This window comes from Ictidomys tridecemlineatus, chromosome 7 (assembly GCF_052094955.1).
Source record: "Ictidomys tridecemlineatus isolate mIctTri1 chromosome 7, mIctTri1.hap1, whole genome shotgun sequence".
Classification (NCBI taxonomy): Eukaryota; Metazoa; Chordata; class Mammalia; order Rodentia; family Sciuridae; genus Ictidomys; species Ictidomys tridecemlineatus.
Genome location: NC_135483.1, coordinates 68,292,416 through 68,320,227, shown reverse-complemented (window position 1 = coordinate 68,320,227; position 27,812 = coordinate 68,292,416). Strand labels below are relative to the sequence as shown.

General features: G+C 33.9%; 1 protein-coding gene across 2 annotated transcripts in view; it reads left to right on the top strand.

Annotated features, from left to right (window-relative positions):
* Cpa6 (carboxypeptidase A6) overlaps positions 1-27,812 on the top strand; it is a 279,460-nt gene that overhangs the window by 194,901 nt on the left and 56,747 nt on the right. The window contains exons 4-7 of one of the 2 annotated variants that reach the window (XM_078016399.1): positions 927-1,041; positions 2,966-3,067; positions 5,214-5,318; positions 6,511-6,540. In XM_078016399.1, the coding sequence (XP_077872525.1) occupies positions 927-1,041; positions 2,966-3,067; positions 5,214-5,318; positions 6,511-6,540 (352 nt within the window). Of the gene's footprint in view, positions 1-926; positions 1,042-2,965; positions 3,068-5,213; positions 5,319-6,510; positions 6,541-27,812 lie in introns of those variants that run through there. The other variant, XM_078016398.1, reaches the window with a different exon arrangement.

Below are 27,812 nucleotides of genomic sequence, written 5' to 3'. Positions count from 1 at the left end.
TGATGACTCCACCTGGACCTGGCTCACCCATTAGACTGAGCCTGTGTTCCCCCACCCCAGCCTCAACCTTCAGTTTCTCAGTGCACTCACTCTGACTAGCTGAGCTTGTCTTCTCTTGGCATTCTTGATACTGGCATGTAGACACAAGATGGCTTTTTCCAACTCTGGGAATTTCTTCAGCTTATTCTTGAGAACTGTAACTTCTGTTCCCTCCCTTTCCTCTCTGCATCTTAGGTCAGATGTTCTGAGTGATGACCTGAAAACAGTGTCTCCATGAAGAAAGGGACATGAACAGACAGAAATAGCAAGAAAGAAGATAAGGAGAGGAGTGAAGGAGTAACCTAGGCTTGCTCAGTTTACATCATGTCACACTAGAGTTGGAGTTGCAAGATTAGAATTTATGTGTACATTCCTTGTTCAAATTCTGGCTCTGCATTGACCAAAGAGGTCTGACATTGGCAAATTCTTAATCCCTTTGAATTTCAGGTTCCCCTTTTATAAAATGGAGATAGTCAAATCCACCATATACCGTCACTTAAATTATGTACATCAAATACACAGCCCACCTTGCTATGGCTCCTAGTCTAAGTGCTCATAGCCATTGTTTGGCTGTTTTTAGCTGCTCACTCAATGGTAGCTGTTGTTACAGTGCTACATTATTTGGGGACATCTGCCTACAATTTTACACTTTAAATTCATTCTACCATTTATTTAATCATTTTTATTTCCCAAAAAAGAACATTTTCTCAACATTTGGTATTTTTAGAATTGTCATTCTTGGCATCCTTCTTTTTCCTTTCACATTATGGAACACTGGGACACTTCTGTGTTACTTGTTCATTCCTTATGCATCTAATTTTTTGATGTTGCATGATTTTCGCATCATTTCAATTTACTTTTCATAATGTCTATTATTTCAAATCCAGGATTCTCATAGAAGATCTTCAGAAAGTGCTGGAAAATGGAAACAGTTTGCCAACCCAGAGAAACAGAAGATCCCTGTCTGAATATAATTATGAAGTGTACCACTCCTTAGAAGAAGTGTGTAATCATAGGAGTTTTTATTGCTTTTTTACAAGTTCATCTTTGACATTTAGGGTTAAGTATTGGGAAAGAAGCATAAAGACAGAGACAATTGCTCTGGGAAGAATGTATAGAACTCTTACATGACCTCAATACCTCGATTCACTCATTTCTTCCACTGACCCTTTCACTGCTAAAAAAGAAGTAGCAAAATAATTTAAATTTCACCTGCTTTACCCAGCCCACTTCTACAAAGGACATAGGAGTACAATGGAAGACTGAGGTAATGTTAAAATGATAGTTATCGAGACCTTAACTGAAAAGCCATGAAAGTAGAACTAGCCAGAGCTTAAAGGTAATGCTTTGAGACTTGATACTTGCCCTACACTCTTGCAAATCTGAGAACTCCCAAAGGCCAATCCTCACTAGTGACACCTCTGAACCTTTGAACATGCTGTTATATATACTACCCAGAAAACTCACAGCAACCTCATCCTCACCACCAACCACATTCTTTACTGCTCACCTGACAACTTGTCGTTCTTCAAATTTCAGCTTTAAGCAATCAAGTAGCAGTTTCTGTTCTTCCAGACTGGATCCAACCCTTTTGCCCACTGCCCTCCAACTTCACACGTCCCATAACATATGGATATTACCTTTCACAGTTCTTAGTTGTTGTCATTATAGGATTATTTGACTGGTGCCCTTCATTCCTACTAAGTTGCAAGTTCCAGGAAGGAAGACTATTTTTTTCTCATCTGCCACTATATCCCCAAGGGCAGGTAAATAGAGCCTTTAAAAGAGATAAGCTGTTGACAGAATGAATAAATATATACATTTTCTATGTTCCCTGAATTGAACAAAGGAACAGCAGACACCAAAATTAACAAGATCCTGTTCTATTATTAGGAATATTTTTGGTTCTGTTGATGATAACTCCTTTCCAAAACTCTTTTCACATATTTTATGTCTCAATATACCTTTTAGAAGCTAGAAGCAGTAGAAATGTCTTAGATAACTTGGCACACAGCAGTGCTCTTAAAATGTACTAGAAAAAAGTCAAATTTCAAAAATAAAATGGATACAGATATGTACACAAATGTGTGTATATATATTCACATATGTATAATGAACCTGATCATTAGATTAAATAGGAATAGGAAGAAAAGTAAAAATACACGTTCTAAAATATATATTTTTTTCTTGAATACAAACTCTTTTATATCATGGAATAGTGAGATGCTTTTGTGTTACTTCTTTATTCCTTATAGGGCTTATAAGTCAGAAATGTTACCATCTTTCTAAGCACCTTATTCATCCATTTCAAATATACCTTCTCCTGATAACAGATAAGCATGTGAGAGGGATGGAGACAAATATATCACTGTCACTGGAGGGATTATTCAGAGTTGTCCTCCAACATGTGGCTCAGTAGAATAATGTTTAAATGCAAACAATAATAACTTTTTCTTAGCATCTTCTGTTCTGTGGGAAATTACAATATATGGAATTTGAACACCACTTTCAAGTAGTTTGGATAGTTTTCATAAAGTGGATTTAAATTTTTCTCTCCCTCTCTTAAATATCTGTGAGGAAAAATGGAAATAAATTCTGATTTTTTAAAGAAGAAACCAGAACACAACAATTAATTTTCTACAAAACAGTGTCAGCAAGATATTAATGACATTTGGCAGTAGAAGATATGCTTTAAAGAAGGAACCATAACCAAGACATAAGCTATCTATAAAGGCAGAAAATAAAATGTAAAATTTTAAGTATCCCAAAGAAATTAAGTAGAGGAAATTGTTTCTTTTTTCATTTTGTATTTCATATATACTCTTTGAATTCTGAGACCTACTGCTGTCATTTTTGTTACCTGTATTCTCTAAAAGCCCCATTACTATAAGAGAGTCTGACATGGTTTTTATTTATCTGCTTTTAGATTCAGAGTTGGATGCATCATCTGAATAAAACTCATTCAGGCCTTATTCATATGTTCTCTATTGGAAGATCATATGAAGGAAGATCACTGTTTATTTTAAAGGTAAAAAAGAAGAAAGTGTCAACTAAATATAAAATGTTCACCCAATATTTATCTTTTTCAACTTATGGGAAAAAAATGAAATGATTTTTCATAAGCTCATATTTAACATCATCTGATAATTTAAGAAAAAAATCCCTTAGATGTTTGAATTATATTTAATATTTGGCATTTAGTATTCTAGAGTATACTGTTTCTGATATATTCAGAATTACTGATGCCACTTATTTGTGAGTTGGTGCTAGTTAAGATGAACCAGCGTAAAACCAGGTAAATGTGTAAGAAGGTATGTGTTATTCCCATCCCTTGATCCTGCATTCTCCTCCAGCTACCATAGTTCTCTCTCTCAGTTAAACTTCTAATAAGATTTTCCTGTAGTTCGAACATCTTTACTACTTCCCCTCCCCTAACTGGCTCATGTCCCACAGCTCCCTTTAAACTTACTTTGCCAAGGTCAACGATGACTCCCGTTCAATTCTCCTTCTGTCTCTCTAACCATTCATTCCTTCAAATCTCATTCACTGGCTCCTCTTTCCTTGTTCTTTCCTTAGGTTCTGGTGATCCCCATGACCCTACCCACATCTCTGCTTTCACTCCATAAACCCTCTCTAACTGGGCATATCTGCTGGTAATGTCAACAGTCATGCCAGACCTTTCTATCCAGTGGAGTCCACTCTCGGGAGCTTTGAATTCACACATCATTGCCTGCTTGACACCTTAACTTGGATATTCACAAAAGCAAGCCCCTCAGAGTCAGAATGGCACCATTTTCCTCCCAGTTTAGGAACATGATTATCATTCTAAATTCCTCTCCTTTATTTTAATCACTCACTTTCAATTGATAATTCCTTTGGATAAGCCCAAACCTCTTCCCTTGTCTTCGCTGGTGTTGCCCTAACTCGCCTTTAGGTCTGTTCTCCTAGACTATTGCAATAGTGGCCCCAGTACTCAACTTCTTTTTGAGTCCCTGTTCTTGGCCCTCTTATCCTCCTATCCATCCTCCTCATTGCTGTCAGAGATAACACAAATACATACGCACACACACATGAGCATTCACACATACACATGCATGCACACACACGTGAGCATTCACACATACACATGCATGCACACACACATGTGTGTGTGCCCTTACCCCTTCTGGGGAATATGGAACCCATCCTCATCTCTTTTCCATCATATCCAGGGACTCCAAGTGTTCTCTTGTCTCTGTTACAGTTTCACATGCTGTTCCTTCCTCAAACTACAGAAGCAATCCTTGCAATATCATGTCCTCAGATTCTCTTTCAAACTTGAAATGCCTTCCACCAATTTGTCTGCCAGGCAAAATTGAAAACATGCTCAAGTTCTTCTTTTGAGAAGCCTCCATTTATTCCCCAGGAAAATTCAACACAACACCCATGTTCCTAAGGTGCCTTATGGATATTCACACCATAAAGGTTGATTGATTGCTTACCTGTCCACTCTCCCCACTAGCATGTAAACCCCTTGTGTTTTCATCTTTGAATCTCTAGGATTGAGCCCAGTATCTGATGTTAAAAAGTATTTTCCGAAGTATTAGTTGAGATCCCCTATGAATATAATTTTAAAAATTACCTATTAATGACTAGGTTAGAAACTTGGTTAGAATTAATGTTGATATAGTAATTTTTTAATCTACCACCTGATTCTATAGACCAAATTGTTTTAATTTTCCCTTTTGTGGTATAATAAAGTTTGACTTTATTCACCTATAAAATATAGCTATTTCTTTAAGAAATATTCCTTGAGAACATTTCTGATTGGAAAATTTGGGGAAATGGTGAGGAAAGGAGAGAGAAAAAGGAAGGGAAGGAAGAAAGAAGAATTTAGCCTTTTATTTAAACTTTATATCTTATATTAAAATAGAAGCAACCCTAGTTTAGAGATTTCCCTTTCCCTTGTATATTTTATAATTCTTTGATTGTATTATTAGGGCTTTAAATTTATTGTTTCTGCATAAATAAGCCTGGACTTCCAAAGTAGATAGGATATCTTTCTATCTTTTTTATGTGTTACCTAATGAACCAAACCATAGTGAAGAATTATGCTGAAATCTTATTAAATTATGCTGGTCAGTGAATCTCCAATAAAAGCCTGAGTTTGTTACTATGAATACTCCTGTTTTCAGCTGGGCAGAAAATCACGAGCTTACAAAAGAGCTGTCTGGATGGACTGTGGTATTCATGCAAGAGAATGGATCGGTCCTGCCTTTTGTCAGTGGTTTGTGAGAGAAGTAAGTTAAACCCTTTGTTCAATGTCCATTTCAGCTAGTCAGTAGTTCTATGAATTTTTATTCTGCTCAAGGAACAAAGTGGGAATTTGAAACCAGTAATACCTGGCTGATAATAACACCTTGATTTTGTGGGCTGCTTTCATGTTTATGAGGACCTCTAAAACCCTGGCTCAATTTCTCTTCACCTTCCTTGGAAGATGAAATTATCAACTGTGATTAAAAAGAAAAAAGAAAAATAGGGGCGGGGATTCTGGCTCAGCAGCAGAACGCTCACCTAGCACATGCAAGGCACCAGGTTTAACCCTCAGCACTACATAAAAATAAATAAATAAGGTATTGTGTCCAACTACAACTAAAATATATATATTTTTTTAAAAAAAGAAAAAATAAGATTTATAGACTTTGTGGATTTGTGACAATTAGAAAACAACCATAATAGTCATATAGCAAAAGAAAAAAAAATTTAACTTGTGGTATTCCAGAGCAATTTCCTCTATTATATTCAGCTCAGAAAGCTCTATATCTTTGTTTCCCCCTCAAAATGATCTCACATTTGCTATAACACTAAAGAGGTGGAACAAGTGGTTGTATTATATTCTCTAGATATAAATCTGTAATTTAGAAACCAAAAGGTATTTATTGTCTATGGAGATTTGACATTCTCGGTTTCACTGATCTTTTGGTAGCCTTGATAATTGATGACTCATGGTGATTTCTCATATTCCATATGCTTCATTTGAATCACGAGCCCTCTGAACTCATGTGTTGGTTGAGTGGAGCTCTTTCCTGAGCGTGGGCCCACCTTATGGACCAACCCACAATGTGTTTACTCCTTTTCTATTCATTGTCAAGAATAAACTGACTTTTAGGGATTTTTTTTTTTTATTTTGTAGGGTTTGGGGTTTTTTTGGCGGGGAGGGTGTTGTTGTTTTAACCTTTGCTTTTAATTTTGAGAGGAAAAAAAATCTCTTAAAAGAAAACCAGTCACTGGTACTGGTAATGAGAGTGCAGAAGTCTAATGAGAGGAAGTTTCTTAGCCAAAAACTAATCCTACAGATTTCTTTAGTCCTGTACTTATAGGAAACCATTATAGATACCAGGGATATTTTAATATATTTTATTTGTATTTCACTATATTTTATGGGGAAATTATGTGCTATAGGGAGATTTGTGATTTTGAGGAGTTTTCTAGGTCTTAGAAAATGTAGTTCACAGGTATTGAAAATGTACTAAATTTGTGAAGTCTGGCTCTCTGCCAAACCCACAAAAGTATCCTTAGTTTTATACATGTAATAAAATTTTCTGACTATACCTACTCAGATTATTAAGTAATTCACTTTCTCTTAAAAGATCATTTCATCCTCTAAAGAAAAATACAAAATCTAGTAAGAAATTGTTAACTCTATTAACTTGTTTCAAACACTTAGTGTAAACATAATGATATCATGTTTCAAGTTTGGGGCAGGGAGACAGAAAATAGTTAGTTACATAATATTTATTGTTATAGAATATGGTCCTGTAAGTATTATTGAATAACATAAGAATGTATCTCCCAAACATTCAAGCTAAAGTTTTAACTCACTCCCCATCTGTATATCCTTTTCTTTATAACACTGAAGCTTATTTATGTGGTTACTGTTAGTCTTACTCCCATTCCAATTTCAAAAGCAGTCCCTGTCTATCTTGTTCACTGCCAAATCCCCAGGATATGGACAACACCCGACATATATGTTCAAACATTTCTTATTTATTTACTTATTCTAATTAGTTATACATGACAGTAGAATGCATTTTGACACATTATCCATAAATGGAGTATAACTTCTCATTCTTCTGGCTATACCTGTTGTAGAATCACATAGGTTATATAGTCATATATGAACATAGGGTAATGATGTCCGATTCATTCCACTATCCCTCCTATCCCCATACCCCCTCCCCTCCCACCACTCCCGTCTGTCTAATGCAGAGCACCTCTATTTTTCCCTAACCCCACCCCCTTATTGTGGAGAACATTTGGCCTTTGGTTTGGGGGCTGGCTTACTTCACTTAGCATGTTATTCTCCAGTTCCATACATTTACCTGCAAATGCCATATTTCATTCTTTTTTACGGGTGAGTAATAGTCCATTGTGTGTATATATACCACATTTTCTTCATCCATTTATCTGTTAAAGGGCACCAGGTTAGTTCCATAATTTGGCTATAGTGAATTGAGCTGCTGTAAACATTGATGTGGCTGCATCTCTGTAGTATGTTAATTTTAAGTCCTTTGGGTATAAACCAAAGAGTGAGATAGCTGGGTCAAACAATGGTTCCATTCCAAGTACTCTTAAGAATCCCCATACTGCTTTCCAATTTGCAGTGCCACCAGAAGTTAATGGGTACCTTTTTTCCAACATCCTCACCAACATTTATTGTTGCTTATATCCTTGACAATTGCCATTCTGACTGGAATGAAATGAAATCTTAGAGTAGTTTTGATTTGCATTTCTCTAATTGCTAGAGATGTTGAACATTTTTTTCATATATTTGTTGACCAATCATATTTCTTCTTCTGAGAAGCATCTGTTTAGTTCCTTTGTGCATTTATTGATTGGGTTATGTTTTGGGCATTAAGTTTTTTGAGTTCTTTATGTATCCTAAAGATTTTCTCCCATTCTGTAGGTTCTCTCTTCATGTTCTTGATTGTTTCCTTTGCTGAGAAGCAGCTTTTTAGTTTGAATCCATCCATTTATTGATTCTTGATTTTACTTCTTATACTTTAGTGGTCTTGTTAAGGAATTCAGTTCCTAAACTGGCATGGCAAAGATATGGGCCTACTTTTTCTTCTATTAGGTATAAGGTCTCTGGTCTAGGGCCTAAGTCCTTCAAACACTTTTGAGTTGAGTTTTTGCAGGGTGAGAGATAGGGGTTTAATTTCAATTTGTTACATATAGATTTCTAGTTTTCCCAATGCCATTTATTGAAGAGGCTATCTTTTTTCCAATAAATATTTTGGCGCCTTTGTCTAGTTGAGATAATTGTGTTTATGTGGGTTGGTCTCTGTGTCTTCTGTTCTGTACCATTGGTCTACATGTCTATTTTGGTGCCAATACCATGCCGTTTTTGTTACTATAGCTCCGTAGTATAATTTAAGGTCTGGTATTGTGATGCCTCCTGCTTCACTTTTCTTGATAAGGATTGTTTTGGTGATTCTGTATCTCTTATTTTTCCTCAAATATTTCTTAATGGTAAGTAAAAGTATCTAATAATAATGATGCAGAAAGATTTCTGGGCAATGACTTATTATATCATCTCATTGATTATAAGAATACACCATAGTGAATCCTATCATCATGTACATCTATAAGAATGGGGTCCTAACTAGAATAAGATATAGCCCATGCTTGTACAGTTATATCAAAATAAATTCTACTGGCTTGTATAGCTACAATACAACAAGGAAACATCTCATTGGATATGAATCACTTGGACTTTTGCAGAACACACAATCTATATAGCCCTATACAGTAGCTCTATTACATGATCTAAGTTTCCAAAGAAAAGGACACAGTATAACCACAAGAAAAAGAAGAAGGAAATGTAATGACTGTCATCTGAAGACAGTTGATTTTGGATCTAGAACAAGAAGCATCAGTCATAAAGGGAATATATCTTGTGGGTAGAGTGTTTGCTACCATGCACAAGACCCTGGATTTAATCCCCAGAACTACAAAAGAAAACAGAAAAAATAGAGTTAAAAACATTAACAAGAAGCTTTAATTAATATTAGAGTCCATTTTACAAAGATGAGTGAGAAAGACTGCTTTCTTTCTCCTTCCTCCTGTACAGGGCCATCTTCACATATGTAGATGAATCAAGTCATTTCTGTACCTCTGCTATCCTCTCCACACCCCTTTCACTCTCTCTAGTTATGACTGACACTTCTCCTTCCACTTTCTCATTTACATTTCCTATCTGACTCAGGACAGCAACCAGCGGTCTAGGATCAGTAATTTAATAGTTGTAAATAATCCATGTAAAGAATAATTGAAAAGAAAATCAGCAAGGATATAAAAGAGTTCAACACTACCAAATAGTATCTGAAAGACATTTAGAGATCACTCCACCCAACACCAGCAGAATACACATTCTTTTCAAGTGCCTATGGAACATATGCTAAGAAATAACATACCTCCACAAATGTAAAATAATTGAAATCACACAATGAAATCAAATTAGAATTTGCAAACAGGATGATCTTCAAATACTTAGAAATTAAACTGACTTCTTCATAATCTATGGGTCAAAGGTATAATTTCAAGAGAAATTTAAAAATGCATTGAACTGGATAAAAATGAAAATATAACTGTATTGGTCAGATTTTCGTGTGACAAAATGTCTGGGAAAAACAATGAGGAAATATTTATTTTGGCTCGCAGTTGAGTCTACAACTGGCTCCATTGTTTTTAGACCTGTGGAAAGGCAGAAACATTACCATAGAAAGGTGTGGCAGAGGAAAGGGGCTACCATCATGGCATCCAGGAAGCAAAGAGAGAAGGGCCCAGAGATAGGAGACACCCTCAAGGGTCATGTCCAGAGTGACCTGCTTCCTCCAAGTAAGGCCAGCCTCCTGAAGTTTCCACTACCCCGCAGTATCATCACTAGTTAGAGACCAAGCCTCCAACACATGAGCCTTTGAGAGGAACATTCCAGATCCAAACAATAACAACATATCAAAAGTGTGGGGTGTGGGTACAATAATGCTGAAAAAAATTTACAGCACTAAATGCATGTATGAGACAAGAAGAAAAATCTCCAATTATTTAAATTCTTCTCTCAAGAACTTAGGAAAAAAATACAGAATAAATTCAAAGGAAATAGAAGGAAATAATATAAATAAGAAATCCTTGAAATTAAAAGTAGAAAACCGTTAGAGGAAGTCAATATAACAAACAACTAGTTTTTTAAAAAAGATAAAGGATAAAGAAAATTGGCAAAGCTCTAAGGAAATAGAAAATGCAATATCTGAGAAAAACAATATTTTCATTACCAAAATCAGTAATGAAACAGGGAATATCAATATAGAGACCCTACAGACATCCAAATACTATGAAATATCATTAATAACTACACAAATATAAACTTCACTAACTAATTGGATAACATTACTACAACACACTTACCATAAAATAATTCAAATATCACTATGATTATGGATTATTGGATTCAGGATTTTTTAATTACCAAAGCAAGAAATCTCAAGGCCTACAAGCTTCCACTAGAGAATTGTATCAAATATTTTAAAAAGAATTCAACACTCTCTTTCAGAACTGGAACTCAAACAAACTGGAACTCTTCCAGTTTGTTTTATAAAGCTACAGATCCTTCATAAAAATGAAAAAATTAAATATTAGCAAACAGAATTTGGCAATATGTAGAAATAATTGTGTACCAGGAACAGATGAAGTTTATGCAAGTCCACTTCAACTCAAAAGTTAATAATGCAGTTCATCCTATTTGCTAAAGAAAAATAAACAAATGATCTTATCAATTGATGCAAAGAAAGCTTTTGACAAAATTAACTTAGAGTCATTATAAAAAATCTCAGAAAAATAGAAATAGAGAATTTTCTCAGTCTTATAAAGAGCACCTACAAAAAACCTACAGCAAACATATTATTAACAGTAAATGACTGAATGGTCTCTCTTTGAAACTCAGTATATAGAACAAGTGTGTCAATCTCACAGTGCTAGAAGTTTTAGCTAGTGCAATCAGGCAAGAATAGGAAATAAAATTCATGTAGATTGGAAAGGAATAAATAAAAATTTCCCTATTTGCAGATGATGTGAATTTCCCCTTAGATAGTCCCAAGCAATCAACAGAAAAAATCTGCAAAATTCAACAAACAAAAGTGGAACTGATGAGTTCCTCATGGCCACAGAACATAAGATAAATATACAAATTTAATCATTTTCCAGATAGTACATCAACAATAACATGTACAAATCAACAAAAATGAGAAATATTTAAGTGTAAATCTAAGAAAACATAGAGAGGAATTAAGCAATGAAACTACAAAGTGATGGTGAAGGAAATCTAAGTAAGTGGGAAGTTATCATATTCATTGATTGGAGGTCTCAATATAGTAAAGATGCAGTTCTCCCCCAATTTTTGCAAATAGATTTAATATAATTCACATGTAATTTCCAGTAAGATTTTTTGTAGATATAGGTAAGATTATCCTAAAAATTATGTATGAAGACAAACTAGAAGAGCAGAAACTATTTTGAAAAAGAAAAGTCAAAAGGGAAAAAAATCATTCTTACCAATTTTAAGTCATATCATTTTCTAATAATAATCAAGATTATATAGTATTTGTGAAGGGATTGACATAGGTGAGGGGAACAGAATAGAGAAATCAAAAATCAATCCACACAAATATTCCCAACTGATTTTTGACAAAGGTATAAAAAAAATCAATGAAAGAAAAGACTTTTCAACAAATGGTACAGAAGCTATTGGACATAAATAGCCAAAAAGAATGACCACCAGTATAAATCTCATACCTACAAAAATCAACTCAAAGTGGATTATTAACTTAAATGTGAAATATAAGACAATAAAACTTTTAGAGAAAGAAAAATCATAAGAGAAACTATTAGGATCTAAAGCTAGGCAAAGAGTTCTTCAATTTGATATCAAAAACATGCTCCATAAAAAAGAAACGTTGGCAAAATGCACATTATCAAGCTTAATCAAAATTTAAAAGTTTTGCCTATGAAAGATCCTGTAAAGAAGATGAAAAAGACAAGCAATATAGTGGAAGAAAATATATGCAAACTACATATCAAAAAAAGGACTCATATTTGAAATATATAAACTCAAAACTGGATAGCAAGAATCAATTAGAAAATGGGTCAAAGACATGAAGAAATATTTCACCAAAGAATGTATATACAGATGCCAAACAGAACAGTCTAAAATATATCATAAGTGAAATTCTAATTAAAGCCACAATGAGTTATCACCATATTCCTATCAGAATGGATAATTTAATTAAATATTATATGGAAATATAGATCTATAATCTATACGTCTATAGATGTGTGTCACCAAATGCCAGGGAGGATGCAGCAAATCAGATCATGTATACATTTTGGATAGGAATGTAAAAGGGTAGAGCTACTCTTGAAAACAGTTGGCAATCTCTATTAAAATTAGACATGCAACTACCATATGACCCAGTAATTACATCGTTGGCACTTATCCCAGAGAAATTAAAACTTATGCTCACTCAAAAACCTGTACTCAAACGTTTATAGCTGCTTTATTTATAATAGCCCAAAACTGGAAACAATCCAGGTATCTGTCAATAGGCAAATCCTTAAACAAATTATACTACACCATTGCACAGAAAACTACTCAACAATTAAAAGGAATAAACTACTGATTCACAAAACAACCTGGATGAATCTCAAGAACATTATGCTGAATGAAAAAGGACATCCCAAACAAATACATACTGTATTTCATTTATGTAATTTTGAAATGACAAAAAGTTGGAAATGTTCTGTATCCGGCCTGTATCAATGCCAATACCCTGATGGAGATATTATACTATAGTTTTGCAAGATTTTACCATTGGAAGAAAGTGAGTAAAAGGGTACACAGTATCTCTCTGTACTATTTCTAAGTTACATGTGGATCTACATTTAACTCAAAGTTTATTATAAAAATAATGGTAAAGCCCCATATCCCTGATTTTTATTCTTTTTTTTTTTAAATGTGCTCTCTCTTTCCTAAAGGCAATTTAATCCCTGTCCTCTTCCTTGTTGTGTGCTTTAGTTAAGTTTTTGATGCTGTGATCAAAATACTTGATAAGAACGACTTAAAGGAAGAAAAGTTTAATGATGTCAAAGGCTTAGTCCATGGTCAACTGACTCCACTGCTGCAGGCCCAAGGTGAGACTGAACATCATGGTGGAAGGGTGTGGTAGAGAAATATTCCATTCATAGTGACCAGGAAGCAGAAAGTGAGAGAAGAAAGAGGTCACACAGAAGATAAACCTTTTCAGGGCATGCCCCCCGTATCCCACCTCCTCCAGCTCTGCTCCACTTGCCTGCAATTACCACCCAGTGAATCCGTTCATACTGGGATGGACTGATTAGACTACAGTTCTTATAGTCTCATCATTTTGCTTCTGAAAATTCCTGCATTGACATAGGAGCTTTGGGGAGACACCTAATATCCAAACCATAACACCATATGACCCTCATTAACAGACCCTAGTTGTTTTCCCTGAGAACAGAAGTATCAGGCCATTGCTTTGGCTCCATCTGTCCACTTCTTCTGTGGCCAGCTTGACTGTCACATGCCATGCCCTGAGAGCTACTTCCGCTTCTGCCCCCACTCCAATTCAGCAGATCAATCCATGGATGTTTATTTTGAAAACCAGAGCTCAGAAAAGAGTAATACAGAAGCAAACCGCCAGTCTTAAATGACTGGTGAGATGGGTTTCATTACTTGGTTATTTAAATTTTTTCTTAAATAAATTAAATAATCCATAGTGTTGTTTAATTGACAGACATTTTTAAAATGCAAAAAAAAAAAACACTACAAAACTCATGGGCTTTCCTCTTTTATTGATAATCAATTATTTTGAAAAATATATAAAGCCACCAGTTTTCTGATTTCAATATTTTCTATCTTGTTATTTCCAAATATCAAAATTTTTATAATGCAAGCAAAATGAAGGAAGCAAATAGATTGTGAAATCTTTCTCTTGTTAAATGCTTGCTTATATATGGTTGGCATAAACATTGCTAATGTTGTATTTATGAGAGCATGGGGTTTGGGGGAGCTTGAGGGAGAAAGAAACACAAACCTAATAGGTTTACTGCTGGAATGTGTACTATAGATGTTCCCTTCACCATAAACCAAATTTTAAAAGCATTAAAAAATACTACCATTTGGTAACCAATTCTTCTTAAATTTTTCATGGAAAGAGATGATACAAATAGTAAATTATCAAAGAAATAATCTAGAATGGATCTGTTAGTAAGGAAACTAAGTTAAATATACAGAATTTAGATGTTATCTTTCTGCAAAAGTGAACACATACTATTTACAGGGGGGTGAGACATAAAACTGAGGGGTATAAGACAGGGAACAAAGGAAATAGCAAGCAGATCCTTGTAAAGGAAGATTCTCACAAAACCTTAAAGTAATGGACTTGGAAATTAAAAGTAAAGGAAATTGCCAAGTTAAAAATAGAGTTTAAAAACAGTTTGGCAGTTCCTCAAAAAGTTAAACATAGAGTTACCATGTGACCCAAATACACTACTCTTATGCATATTCCTAAGAGAATTAAAAACAAGTATCTACACAGAAACTTGTGCATAGCTATTCATAGCAGTATTATTCATAGTGCTCAAAAGGTCTCCATTAACCTTTGGTGAATAAATGTTTTTAAATGTAGTATATACATCCAAAGGTATTATTCGACCATAAAAGTAATGAAGTAGTATGACAAGCTACAATATGGATGGACCTTGAAATCATTATGCTAACTGAAATAAGGCAGACACAAAAGGTCAGATGGTGCATAATTCCATTTATATGAAATGTCCAGGATAGCCAATCCACCAATACAGGAAGTGGATTATTTGGTGGATTAGTGAAACAGGAATTGGGGCTAACTGCTGTCAACTTCATTTGTGGGTATTGGAAATGTTCTAGAATTAGAAAGTGATGATGGTTACACATCTCATAAACATACTAAAAACTATTGAATTATACACTTTCAAGTGGTAGATTTTATGTTACACGAATCATATCTCATTAAAGAAATAATAAAGTACTGATATATCCACCACATGAATGAACCTTGAAAACATTATGCTAAACAAATGATGACAGTTACAAAAGAACACCTCGGCTCTGCTTACCTGCTATGTCCAAAATAGGGAAATTTATAGAGCCAGAAAAATAGATTAGTAGTTGCCTGTGGCTGGGGAAGATGAGCAGGTTGGGGTAGACTGAGAGTTAAAAGGCATGGAGTTTCTTTAATAGATGCTTAAAAGTATTGTGAAATTATATAGGGGCAATGATTGTACAACTCTGAATATACTTAAAACTACTGAATTGTGTACTTTAAATGGATGGATTAATATAAGATATATGAACTTTATCCAAATAAAGCTGCTATTTTTAAAAAATAGCATTTTTCTTCTTATTGATCAGTACATTTTCAGCCTTCTGCACTGTGGAGGTTCAAGTCACAGTCACTGCACCCAAGGAGTCTACACTTCTATTCGAGGAGAAATATTTATGTGCAGAGAACAGCATAAAATAGTGCATCTGTGGAAGCTAAGTTATACTGATCATAGTGTCTGAATGAATTAAGGAATCAGAGAAATCCACAAAAACTTGAAGACAGGGTGTGAGGATGCTTTGTAGAGCTAAATCTCAAGTTAAGCCCTGACTGAGAAATAGTAATTGTATCAGGGAGATAAAAGAGTGTCTCAAGACACAGACATGACTAATGTTGAGAGTGAACATGACATGTACATCTGTGTGTGTGTGTGTGTGTGTGTGTGTGTGTGTATGGTTGTAGGTCAGCAATGTAGCAGCCTAAATAGTTGGCATAAGTAGATTCTAGTGCAATATAAAACTGGCTGAAATATTACAGTAAGCCCTGGAACCAAGAAGAGTTTGGTCCCATGAAGTAAAATGAGAAAATAACATTAAGTTGTGAAAAGCATGTGTCATCATCAGAAAGCTTAAAGATAGAAGGCGGTGATAGCTGGAAGAGAGGAAGGAAGAATAGCCCAGGGTGAGGGTGACCAACCTGAAGTTTATAGGGCAAAAAATCTATGCATGGACAGAAAGAGTAGATGTAAGAATGGAAAGTGAAGAAAACATGTGAGAAGGGTCAGGGGAAGAAAATCATACATTCTTTCAACCTAGCAAAGGCTTATTTAGCACTTCTTTTTATGTTATGGCAGCTTGGAAAAATCTTGTAACAGTACAAATACTATATTGCAGTACACATGATATTAACTCTTCCTCAATGCATTTACAATTCCACTGGAGAAATAATGACACACAGAGAAGAAGGCATCAATAAAGGAAGTCTTTTAGGAATTGATTGCCTTAAAATGAGGATGAAAGGGCAGAATAGTTCAAAAATGACAAGTGGCCCAAGAGAGTGAAGTTGTGAGCATTAGCAGAAGTGTTGGTAGTATCCTTGGTCTGAAGGGAAGGGCCCAACACCACACTACACTAAGCAGGTGAGATTATTATTCAACAAGTAATTACTAAGTGTTTACCTCATACCAGGTCAGGCACTGCTAATGCAATGCGGATATTGGGAGAGGGGAGAGACACCAAAAACTGCTTTCGAGCAATTTGATTCTCCTGGATCAAAAGTATGAAATACTTACTCTTTAATGCCAGGTAATTGTGCAAGCAGACAAAATGAATACCTGATTCACAATCCTAATTTGGACTGGCCACAACCAGGAATAAATTCCATGACAAAGTTGTTTCTAAGTACTTTTCTTGTCTATATTGCACAATCTGATAAGAAGAGAAAGGAAAAGGGATGAAAGATTACAACAGTCCACCATTACAAATTCAGGGGGAGTCATATTGACATATAAGGTAACCATATAATTCTCAGCGGCAACCTATATTTTTATCTCATTTTTTATTAGTATTGTGGAAAGGTACTTTCATTCTTTGTTGCCAGTGCATGTGGAATAGCATTTGATTCATTTCTCAGAATCACCTCCAATCACCTAAGGAAATTGGGGCCTTGTTCACTGCAGATTTTGAAACTGAAGATTTTGAATCTCCAGGATTGAGTATCAGAAACCATGACTGGTGCTCTGAGTCAAGCATAGCACTTAATTTTTGCCTCGAATAAGTCTACATTGCTGGGGGAAATTTAACCAGTGTCTTTATCCATATGATATTTAGAAAAATAACTTGGGGAAATCCTTATTTGACTTCTAAGAAAGGAAGACATTTCTAAGTTTAAAAATCAAAGAGAATATTTTTTAAAAGTCAAAGTTATTTTTAAAAACCTGAAGGAAAAAAAAAGCGAAGAGGAAGGCATAAAGAGATGATTGATTACAGCCCTGACTACATTAAAATATTTTAATGAATTATTTAGTGATGAAGACTAATATTGATAACATACATTGGCATGTCAAAACAGACACACACAGCATGAAGGTTATAATTTCAGTATTGTAAATTCTACATCTAATTTGTAAGTCAATTTGAAAAAAATCTGCATCTAAGATATATATACATGAAAAATATACTAAAAGCTAAAATAAGATAAAATTATGGGTGACTTTTATTTTCTTTTTTATGCTGTTCTGAATTTTCCCAATTTCCTATATCAAACAAGACCAAAAATTTTTTTTTAGTTATAGATGGATACAATACCTTTATTTTATTTGTTTTTATTTTTATATGATGCTCGGGAATCAAACCCAATGCCTCACGCATGCTAGGTAAGCGCTCTACCACTGAACCACAACCCTGACCCATATTTTTAAAATAAATTTAAGCCAGACAAAATTGAAAACCATTCTCAGTTATGTCTGAGTAATATATTCCTATGGGTATTTTACAATCAGTGGTTGAATTCTATTTTTATTCAGGGGCAGACCAAAGATAATGCAAGGGTTTGTGAGAAGATCATGGAGATCTAAAGAGTCTGAAATGGAAAGTTCTTCCAGATTTTGAATGTTATTTGACCCTATTATAGAAAAGCAGTAGCACAGAAAAACTCAAATTTCTTTGGTTCCCCAGGTGAGCCATGCTATTCCTCTGCTGTCTACATAATATGAAACCTCATGCTTCTAGACTCGGCTTGGTACCTGGAAAACAGCCTCCTTTGTACATTCCCAGCACCTCAGTACTATACTCAGCATCATGGTAATAGCAAATCCTAGTGCCAAAAATCTGGCATGTGATTCAGATATACTATGTGGATAATTCGGATACCAAAAATAAGAATAGGAGACTTCTGGGGAAGGGAGTTATTTCCAGGGAGCATATATAATAATATTTGGATGCTCTGGTAGATTGGATGTATAGGACAGAGCTCTAAATAAGACATGGAGTAGTGTTTGTGGGAGAAGTTCTCCAAATGGAAAGACTTTCCAGAATGGGAAAATTCTTTCTCCCAAGATCCAGGAGCTTTCCAGGGAATACTTCTTTTAGATAATCATCTCTTTCTGTCTCATGTTTTCTTGCTGCTAGTTAAAGGTGAAACTCTGATATAAACCTTCAAGTATGGAGTGAAACTCTTTGATTAAGAAATGTATCACTAGGGCTGGGGTTTTAGCTCAGTGGTAGAACAATTGCCTTGCATGCACGGAGCCCTCAGCACCATGTAAAAACAAATAAATAAAAATAAAGATATGTCCATCAATAACTAAAAAAAATTTTTAAAAAGAAATGTATCACTAAAAACAAATATTTTTTAAGAAGAGAATTTATATTGTATATACAAAATATGACCAAAATCAGGGAATAAGTAAGTAATTGAGAAAGCTACTGAACCCAGATCAAATATCTAATGAGTTCAGATGAGTATACAAACACATCTTTGTTTTTAATCACATAACAAAAAATGGCTTATATTAAAATGATCTTCATTATAAAAATCCAACTTTATTTCCTACCATCTTGAATAATTATTATATTTTGATTTGTTTTCTACTAGCTCTTAAGTATCATTATTTTCCCATATTCTCCCATCCTCCTCTTTCCCCCAACCTTGTCTTTAATCTGTCATATTCTCAATATATCTCTTTTCCCTTAATATAATCAATACCGAGGTCTAGATTAATATTTGTTTGGTTTAGATCTAATTGAACCAAAAGCCATTGCATCCATTGTACTCCACTAGAGATTGAGAAGGTTTTAGTCACTGTTTTTATAGATAGGTCTCCTTTTACAAGTAGCACCAGACTACAATTTGAAAGCCAAAGCAGTACAAAGCAATTTTAAAAATTAGTGAAATAAATTGTTCTGTGACTCTTAAAATGTTCTATCAAAACCTTAAATGCTCCCTCACTCTCAGTTATAAATATATTTGGAAAATGAAAAAATAGAAAAACCTAGCATTTAATGTTATAATTAAAATAGTGAGAAATGTTGAGAATTAAATATCTTATTTGTAAGAAAAAATCTTATTAAGGGTGGTTTGAATTGTGCTTGCCTTCTTTCTGTATAACTTACAACACTGAATAAACATCTTGTGTAAAAAAATATGCTTTGGCAAATTGTTGAATTCATTTCTCAGTTGGATCAGCTTCCAATATCAGCTTCTTTTCCTTTGCACTTTCAATGTCATAAACTATCTCTGAGAGTTCTTTTAAAGTGTGGCCTGAATCACTTCTTCTGGTCTTCTTTATTCTTTTTTTAATATTTTTACTTGTAGAAGGACATTTTATTTATTTTTTTATGTGGCACTGAGGATCGAACCCAGTGCCTCACACATGCTAGGCAAGTGCTCTACCATTGAGCCCCCATCTTTATTCTTTTTATCAACCACTTTCTTCATCTGTGTTTGGAGACTGTCTGGCTTCCTCTCTAGAGGTGTGTGTTGGCAGAGTCAACATTTCCAGTCAGCTATTTATTCGAAACCCCATTTAGATTTGGTTCAAAGTTTACCTCCAGCATTATCACTTTTCTTTGCTGCACTTTCATCTGAATTGGACAATTCCTTCTTCTCATCACACGTTTGTAAAATGCCATATAAAGGTTTATTACAGTTAAAACTAAAGGCAACGCAGCTACACATTTTGCTGTCTGTGTATAAACTGAATAGGAGATATACAGTGGCCAGTCACCCACTAGCAGACTTTGAGAGAAGTGACAAAATTGGTCACAGATATTGATGTGCATCTGTTATTTACATAGCACTCTGTAGACTGAAGATCTAGCAGTGGTAATTGAAAATTGCACTGTTTGTGAGAATTGGTGTTATTTAATTAAACCCATGGAAACTAAATTTTGGTGTATATCAGAGCTGTGCAAAGAAAAGACATCTGTACTTTCTTTTGTGGTAAGTAAAAGATCCTCATTTGATCTTAATAGTGCCATGAAATTGGTCCTCACTTCTTCTTGTGAATAGATACAACTAACCATGGTTATTAGGCTATCTTGGTGTGAAACTTCTAGAACTCTGAAGTGATATTGATTCGGAAAAAGATTAGACATGTATCTTATATTCTTTCTTCTGACATAAAATATTTCAAATATTTCTCTCTTATTAGAAAATATAGGGAACCAACCTAGCTGCCCCTCAATAGGTGAATGGATAAAGAAAATGTGGTATATACTCAATGGAATACTACTCAACTTTAAAGAAGAGTGAAATTATGGCATTTGCCAGTAAATGATTGGAGTTGGAGAGTATCATACTAAGCAAAGTAATCCAACCCCACAAAACCAAAGGCCAAATGTTTTCTCTAATTCACAATAGGCCGGGGGCACCAGGGAAGAATAGCATTACCTTAGATTAGGTAAAGGGAAGTGATCAGAGGGGGAGGAAGGGGATGTGGGGATAGGAAAGATAGTAGAATAAAACAGACATTATTACTGTATGTGAATATATGACTGCATGACCAATATGATTCTGCAACATGTATACTCAGAAAAATGAAATTATATCCCATCTATGTATGATATATCAAAGTGCATAAATACATTTTACTGTCATGTATAACTAATTAAAGCAAAAATTTTTTTAAAGAAAAATATAAATAGAAAACATTTTCCAGTCTTCACCTGCCCTGTTAGATTAGTTAATCTGGGCAGTTGATTCTAAGTATAAATCAACTAAATATAAAATAGAACCCAAACTTACAAGAGCCACACATGATTTCCAGTTCTTCATCTTTCATTATCAAAACCTATTTTCCATGTTGTTTTCAAACTGTTATTTATTTGAACATTTTGTATTTAGTAAGTATCTGATAGTATGACATTATTTTATGGATTAAGCTCCCCCCACTGTTTTTTTATTTATCTAAAAACTCTTCCTTGCTCTAATTAATTCTCCAGTCATCTAATACTGGGAGAATTAATTAGATTAATTACTTAGATTAAATGCTGAAACATTTTTCTGTTCTAAATAATTTTACTCCACTGTAGTCCAGATGAGGACATTTTCCTGATTGATGGTGACCGAGTCCCTTCCTTTGCCCTCAGCTGTCAGGTTTCTCCTCCCAGTGTGCCCTTCATTGAATGTATGGTTATTATTTTTAGGTGCTATGCAGAGATTCTAGTAGGAAAACAAAAATAGAAGAAATCTTAAACGCTACCCTTTTTAAATCAAGTAACACCAATCTCCAAAATGATGACCCCATATTCCAGGTTGTCACTAAGAAAGGAACACCCAACCAAATCTGAAAATAGTAGGCAGAAGGGAAAATCTTGTACATAGTTTTATTCCATCACACAACGACTTTGGTGAAGACAAAAAGTTACCTTCAATTTTAATCAAGTTTTATCTGGCGAATTATGATTTGTGATATCCCATTTATTTATGGGAAAGTCAAAACAGTCTTGGTAGGTGATGAATACCAAATAGATTCATTCTCTTGTCTTTCTTAATTAACTTTAGTAATGTCCTAAGCTAGTACCAAATATATAATTTGCCTGAAAGAAGATAATGGCAAATTTTTATCAGCATCTTTTAATTTAAAATTAAAATCAGTTTTAGAGAAGCGTTTTTTAATAAATTGAAGGTGAGTGCAGTTCCCAGGGCTCACCACACTGAGGCGTTTGCTGCATTGTTTTCTGACTAGCTTTCAGATCACGACCACTCATGAGCAGCAATAATCAAGAATAAAACTCATGAAGTCCAGATGCAACTTGATTAGTCCTTTTCCATGTGTATGGGTGTTGTGTATTGATTGATAGAAAGTTCTTCACACTAGAAGAAAGTTCACCCCTACATTCTTTATCATATGTCAGAATAGCAGGCAATAGACACATGGTCATGTTTTTTCTAGAAACCCTCACTTAAACCATAGAAAGGAAATGATCTGTGTCCTATTATTTAAGTAATTCAAGTAAGACAGTCTCTCAGTCATCCTTTTCAGTATTTAACAGTCATCACATCGTGATCATTTATTGCTTTGTCTGACCAGATGGAGAATAGTTGCAATTCTTAGAGAGTTATAAAAAATCACAAATACAGCATATGCAATACAATGACACCCTTCTTGTTTGTCAGAGAAAGAACACGTTCTGGCAAGTCTTGAAAATTAAATCCATTCCAGAATAGAACACTGGGAACAGCTTCCTTGATTAATATGTTATTTAGAATTGAAGATTTTTAAACTATATTAATGACTTCAAAAAATATAGAACAAAAATGGACAAGATAAAAGAAAAGGCCATAAACTCAAAATAACAATATGAGAGTTTTTAGTATCACTCTTAGTGATTAAGCAGCAATTTTAGTAAAAAGATAAACGATATCAACAGCACAATAAACAATCTAATATACATATTATGAATGTACATACACACAATCCACACTCAATGATTAGAGACTGCATATTCTTTCTCTGGCACAACTGAAATTGCATATTCTTTCTCTGGCACAAGAATTGATTATGTACTATGCCGAAGAGCAGGTCTTAATAATATTGAAGTATCTATATTATGTAGAACACATTCTCTGACTATAATGCAGTTGTTAGAAATCATTTTTTAAAAAAACTCATTAAAAATGTTTATAAATAATTCATAGTTTAAATATATCAAGGACATTTTTCAATATTTACAACTCAATGTTAAGACTAGCATACACAGAAACAAAAGAATGCAACTAAAAATTTATAGGTTTTTTTTTGGGGGGGGGTTGTTGTTGGTACTGGGGATTGAATCTACCACTGAGCTACATCCCTAGCCCTTTTTATTTTTATTTACTTTTTTAAATTTTGAGACAGGGTATGGCTGAGTTGCCCAGGTTGACTTCGAGTTTGCAACCTTCCTGCCTCAACCTCCTGAGTAGCTGGGATTACAGACATGGACACTGTACACCGTGGGAAATTTATAGTTTTAAATAAATCTATTAGAACAGAATAGGACTATCTAAATTAGTGAGCCAAGCTTTCAACTCAAGAGATTAGAAAAAAGGGAAAGAGTTAAAAAAGAAAGAGATAAGGAGCATAACACAATGGAAAGCAAAGAGAAAGAGAAAGCAAAGCTGTATTTCTCCTGTTGTGTCTTTCTTTTCTATTTAATGAATGCCTAGATGATTTCAGAGCTAAATTCTACCGTTCAGGGAGCTAATAATTCAAGTATATTTAAAAATAGTTCTAAAATTACATTATAATTATAACCCCAATCCTAAACTAGACAAGGACAAAATAAGAAAGGAAGTTATAGGCCTATCTCATGTAGGAATATAGATATAAATATTAGCATCATGAATCTAGAAAATAAATTAAGACATAACCAAATGGATTTATTCCACCAATACAAAGATTGTTTAACAATAAAAAATTACTTATTGAAATTCATCATAATAACCACCAAATAATTATGTCCATAAAGGAAGAAAAGTCATTAACTCGATTCAATGTCTATTAATGATAACAAACAACAACCAAAGAATAAAACATTTTACACTTTAATGTCATTTACCCTCATTTCAAAATTAATGTGAAGGAGAAGAAACAAAAATAGCCAAGATGATTTTGAACTGAAATGCAGGGAGACACTTCCTACAGAAGTTTTAAAAGGAATAGTTGGTGGGTCAAAGGTGAAATTCAAAGATAACATATCAAAACTTGTGTAATGCAGTAAAAGCAGTTATAAGAGGAAAGATTATAGCAATAAATGCCTACATTAAAAAAAGAATGAGCATAAGATAATGCCTCAGGGAGTTAGACAAAGAACAAACTAAACCCACAGGTAGCAGATGGAAAGAATGTTAAAGATCAGAATCAAAATAAGTCATACAAAGAATATAAAAATCAGTAAAACCAAACTTGGCTCTTTGAAAAAACAAATCCCTGGCCAAACTTAGAAAATGAGAAAATTCAAATGAATAGAAAATGATATAAAATAAAAAATGAAAATGAGGAAATAGGATGGAGATATATATATATATAATAAAAAGGATAATAAAGGACTATTGTTCATACAATTAACAAAAAACTGGATAACCTAAAGTAATGGATAAATTCCGAGAAAAATATAACTTCCAAGATTGAATCATGAAGAAATAGAAGATTTCTTAAGAGAGAGATTCTAAAAATAATTGAAAACCTTCCAACAAAGAAAAGACCAGGACTTCATGGCTAACTTCTACCAAATATTCAGAGATTATTATTAATATACTTCTTAAACTTTAAAAAATAGAGTTAACAGACTTTTTCTAAGTTAAACTATAAGAAAACTAAAGACCAAGATCTTTGAAGAACATTGATGCAAAAAATCAATTAAATATGAAATTCAGCAACACATCAAAAACATTGTATGTCACAATCAAATGTGATTTATTCTTGGCATGCAAGACTGTTTTAGTATATGCAAATCAATCAATGTGATATACCACATTAACAGACTGACACAGAAAAAGCATTTGAGAAAGTACAGCATCCTCCTTGATTAAAAAAAAAATACTGAATATGGAAGGAAAGTCCCTAATTGTAATAAAAGTCATTTATGAAAAACCCATGACTAACAACATAATCAATAGAGATTAACTGAAAGCTTTCCCCTAAAATCTGGTTCAAGGGATACCCATTCTTTCACTTCTTCCAAAATAGTAATGAAAGTTCTGGCAAGAGCAATCAAACAAGAAAAAGAAAAGTTATCCAAATCAAAAATAAAAAATTAAAATTATCTCTATTTACACATGACATGATCCTTCTACACACATAAACCATTTATTAGAACTAAGAGGTGAATTCAATAAAGTTACAAAATACAAAATCAACCTACAAAAATCAGTAACGATTCTGTACAACAATCTAGCTGAAAGAGAAATTTCTTTAAATCCCATTTATAATAATATCAAAAAACAGGAATAAATTTAACCAAGGAGATAAAAGATTTTAACACTAAAATTATAAAATATTGACAACAGAAATAGAAGAAGATATAAATAAATGGAAAGATAGCCTATGCTCATGGATTAATATTGTCAAAATTCCCATGCTACCCAAAGTAATATACAAATTTAACATAATACCTAGTAATTCTAATGGCATTCTGCACAGATATAGAAAAAATAATAATTCTAAGATTCAGAGAGAACCACTTTTAAAAACTGAATAGCTAAAGCAATACTGAGAAAGAAAAAGTTGGAAGCATTATGCTTCAGATTTTAAATTTTATTACAAAGCTCTAGAATTAAAAACAATATCCTACTGATATAAAAACAGAAACAGAGGCCAATCAATGGAGCAAAATAGCCCAGCAATAAATTCAAACATTTACAATTAACTAATTTTTGACAGGGGCACCCAGAGGACACAATGGGAATCTTGTATCATATATAAAAACCAATGCAAAATAGATAAAAGACATATGTTTACACATACACACACACACACACTCACACATATATATACACACAAAACCCCTAGAAGAAAACATAGGGGGACAGCTCCTTGATTTTTGGCCTTGGCCTTGAAATTTTGGCTATCACACCAAAAGCCCAGGCTACAAAAAGCAAGTAATGTTTTACATTGAAGTAAAACATTTCTGCAATGAACAAATATTTGTAATGAACAAATATTTGTAAATGACATCTGATAAGAAGATTAATATCCAAAATTTATAAAGAATGCTTGTAACTTAATAACATAAAAACAAATAACTTAATTTTTTAAATGGGCAAAGCACCTTCCAAAGAAGATATTAGAAGGGCCAACACATATATGAAAAAGGTATTTATTTATAATCACTAATAATCAGGGAAAACAAATTAAAACTACTATGATATACTACCTCACACCTGTTAGAATTGCTGTTATCAAAAAGTGAAGAAAATCAGCTTAGTGATACACACCTCTAATCCTAGCTACTTGGGAGGCTGAAGCAGTAGGATTGAAGCAGCAAGTTCAAGGCCAGCCTGGGTGACTCAGCAAGACCTTGTCTCAAAATTTTAAAAAGTGCTAGAGATGTAGCTCAGTGGTAAAAGAACCTCTGGGTTCAATTTCCAGTACCACTAAAAAGAAAATAATAATAATAATAATTTTTGCTTGTTTTTTGTTTTGTTTTTAATTTTTTTATTTGTTCTTTTCAGAAATACATGACAGTAGAGTGCATTTTGACATATATACATAAAGTATAACTTATTCTAATTATGATCCACCCTTGTGGTTGTATACTGGTCATGTATTCATATATAAACATAGAAAAGTCATGTCTGATTTATTTTACTGTCTTTCCTATTTTCATCCCTCCCTCCTTTCCCTTCATTCCCCTTTGTCTAATACAATGAACTTCTATTCTTGCCTCCCCCTCCTCCATTGTGAGTCAGCATTTGCATATCAGAGAAAACATTAGGTCTTTAGTTCAGGTGATTGGCTTATTTCACTTAGCATGATAGTCTCCAATTCCATCCATTTACTGGCAAATTCCATAATTTCATATATTTTCTTTATCCATTTATCTGTTGAAGGGCATCTAGGTTGGTTCCAAAACTTAGCTATTGTGAATAGAGTTCCTATAAACATTGATGTAGCTGCATCACTGTAGTATGCTGGTATATATCCTTTGGGGATATGCCAAGGGGTGGGATAATTAGGTCAAATGGTGGTTCCATTCCAAGTAGAAATAACAAATTTTGGTGACAACACTTAGAGAAAGGGGAAGCACATTGCTTGCTGGTCTCTAGTACACTGTTGGTGGGAATATAGACTGGTATAGACACTAGGGAAAATAGCATGAAGGTTCCAAAAGAAATTAAAAATAGAATATGACCTGCCAACCCCTCTTCAGGGTATATACCCAAAGGGGAGAAAATCAACCACACACAAAGATGTTCACACTCCAAATGTTCAATGTGGCATTATTTATAATAACTAAGAGATGGAAACGACACTAGCATCTATGGGAGAAAAAAAATGAATACAGAAAATGGAATACTATTCCATCTTCAAAAAAGGTAGATCCTGGTGTCTGTGACAACATGGGTCAACCTAGAGAATACTGTGCCAAGTGCAATAACCCAGACACAGAAGGAAAAATATCATATGATCTCACTTCTATATGAAAACAGAATAAAAGAGAGAATAAAACAGTGGTGATCAGGGGCCAAAGGTGGGGGTAGGAAGAGGAAATGGAGAGAGTTGATCAAAGGACACACACACAAAAATAGCAGATACAACATGAGACCATCGTTAATGAAATTGCATTTGAGTTTTTTTTAATCAAGCAGGCAGTTGCTCACACAAGTAATTATGTGAAATGATACATTTTCTGAACTATAGAAACCATTTTACCA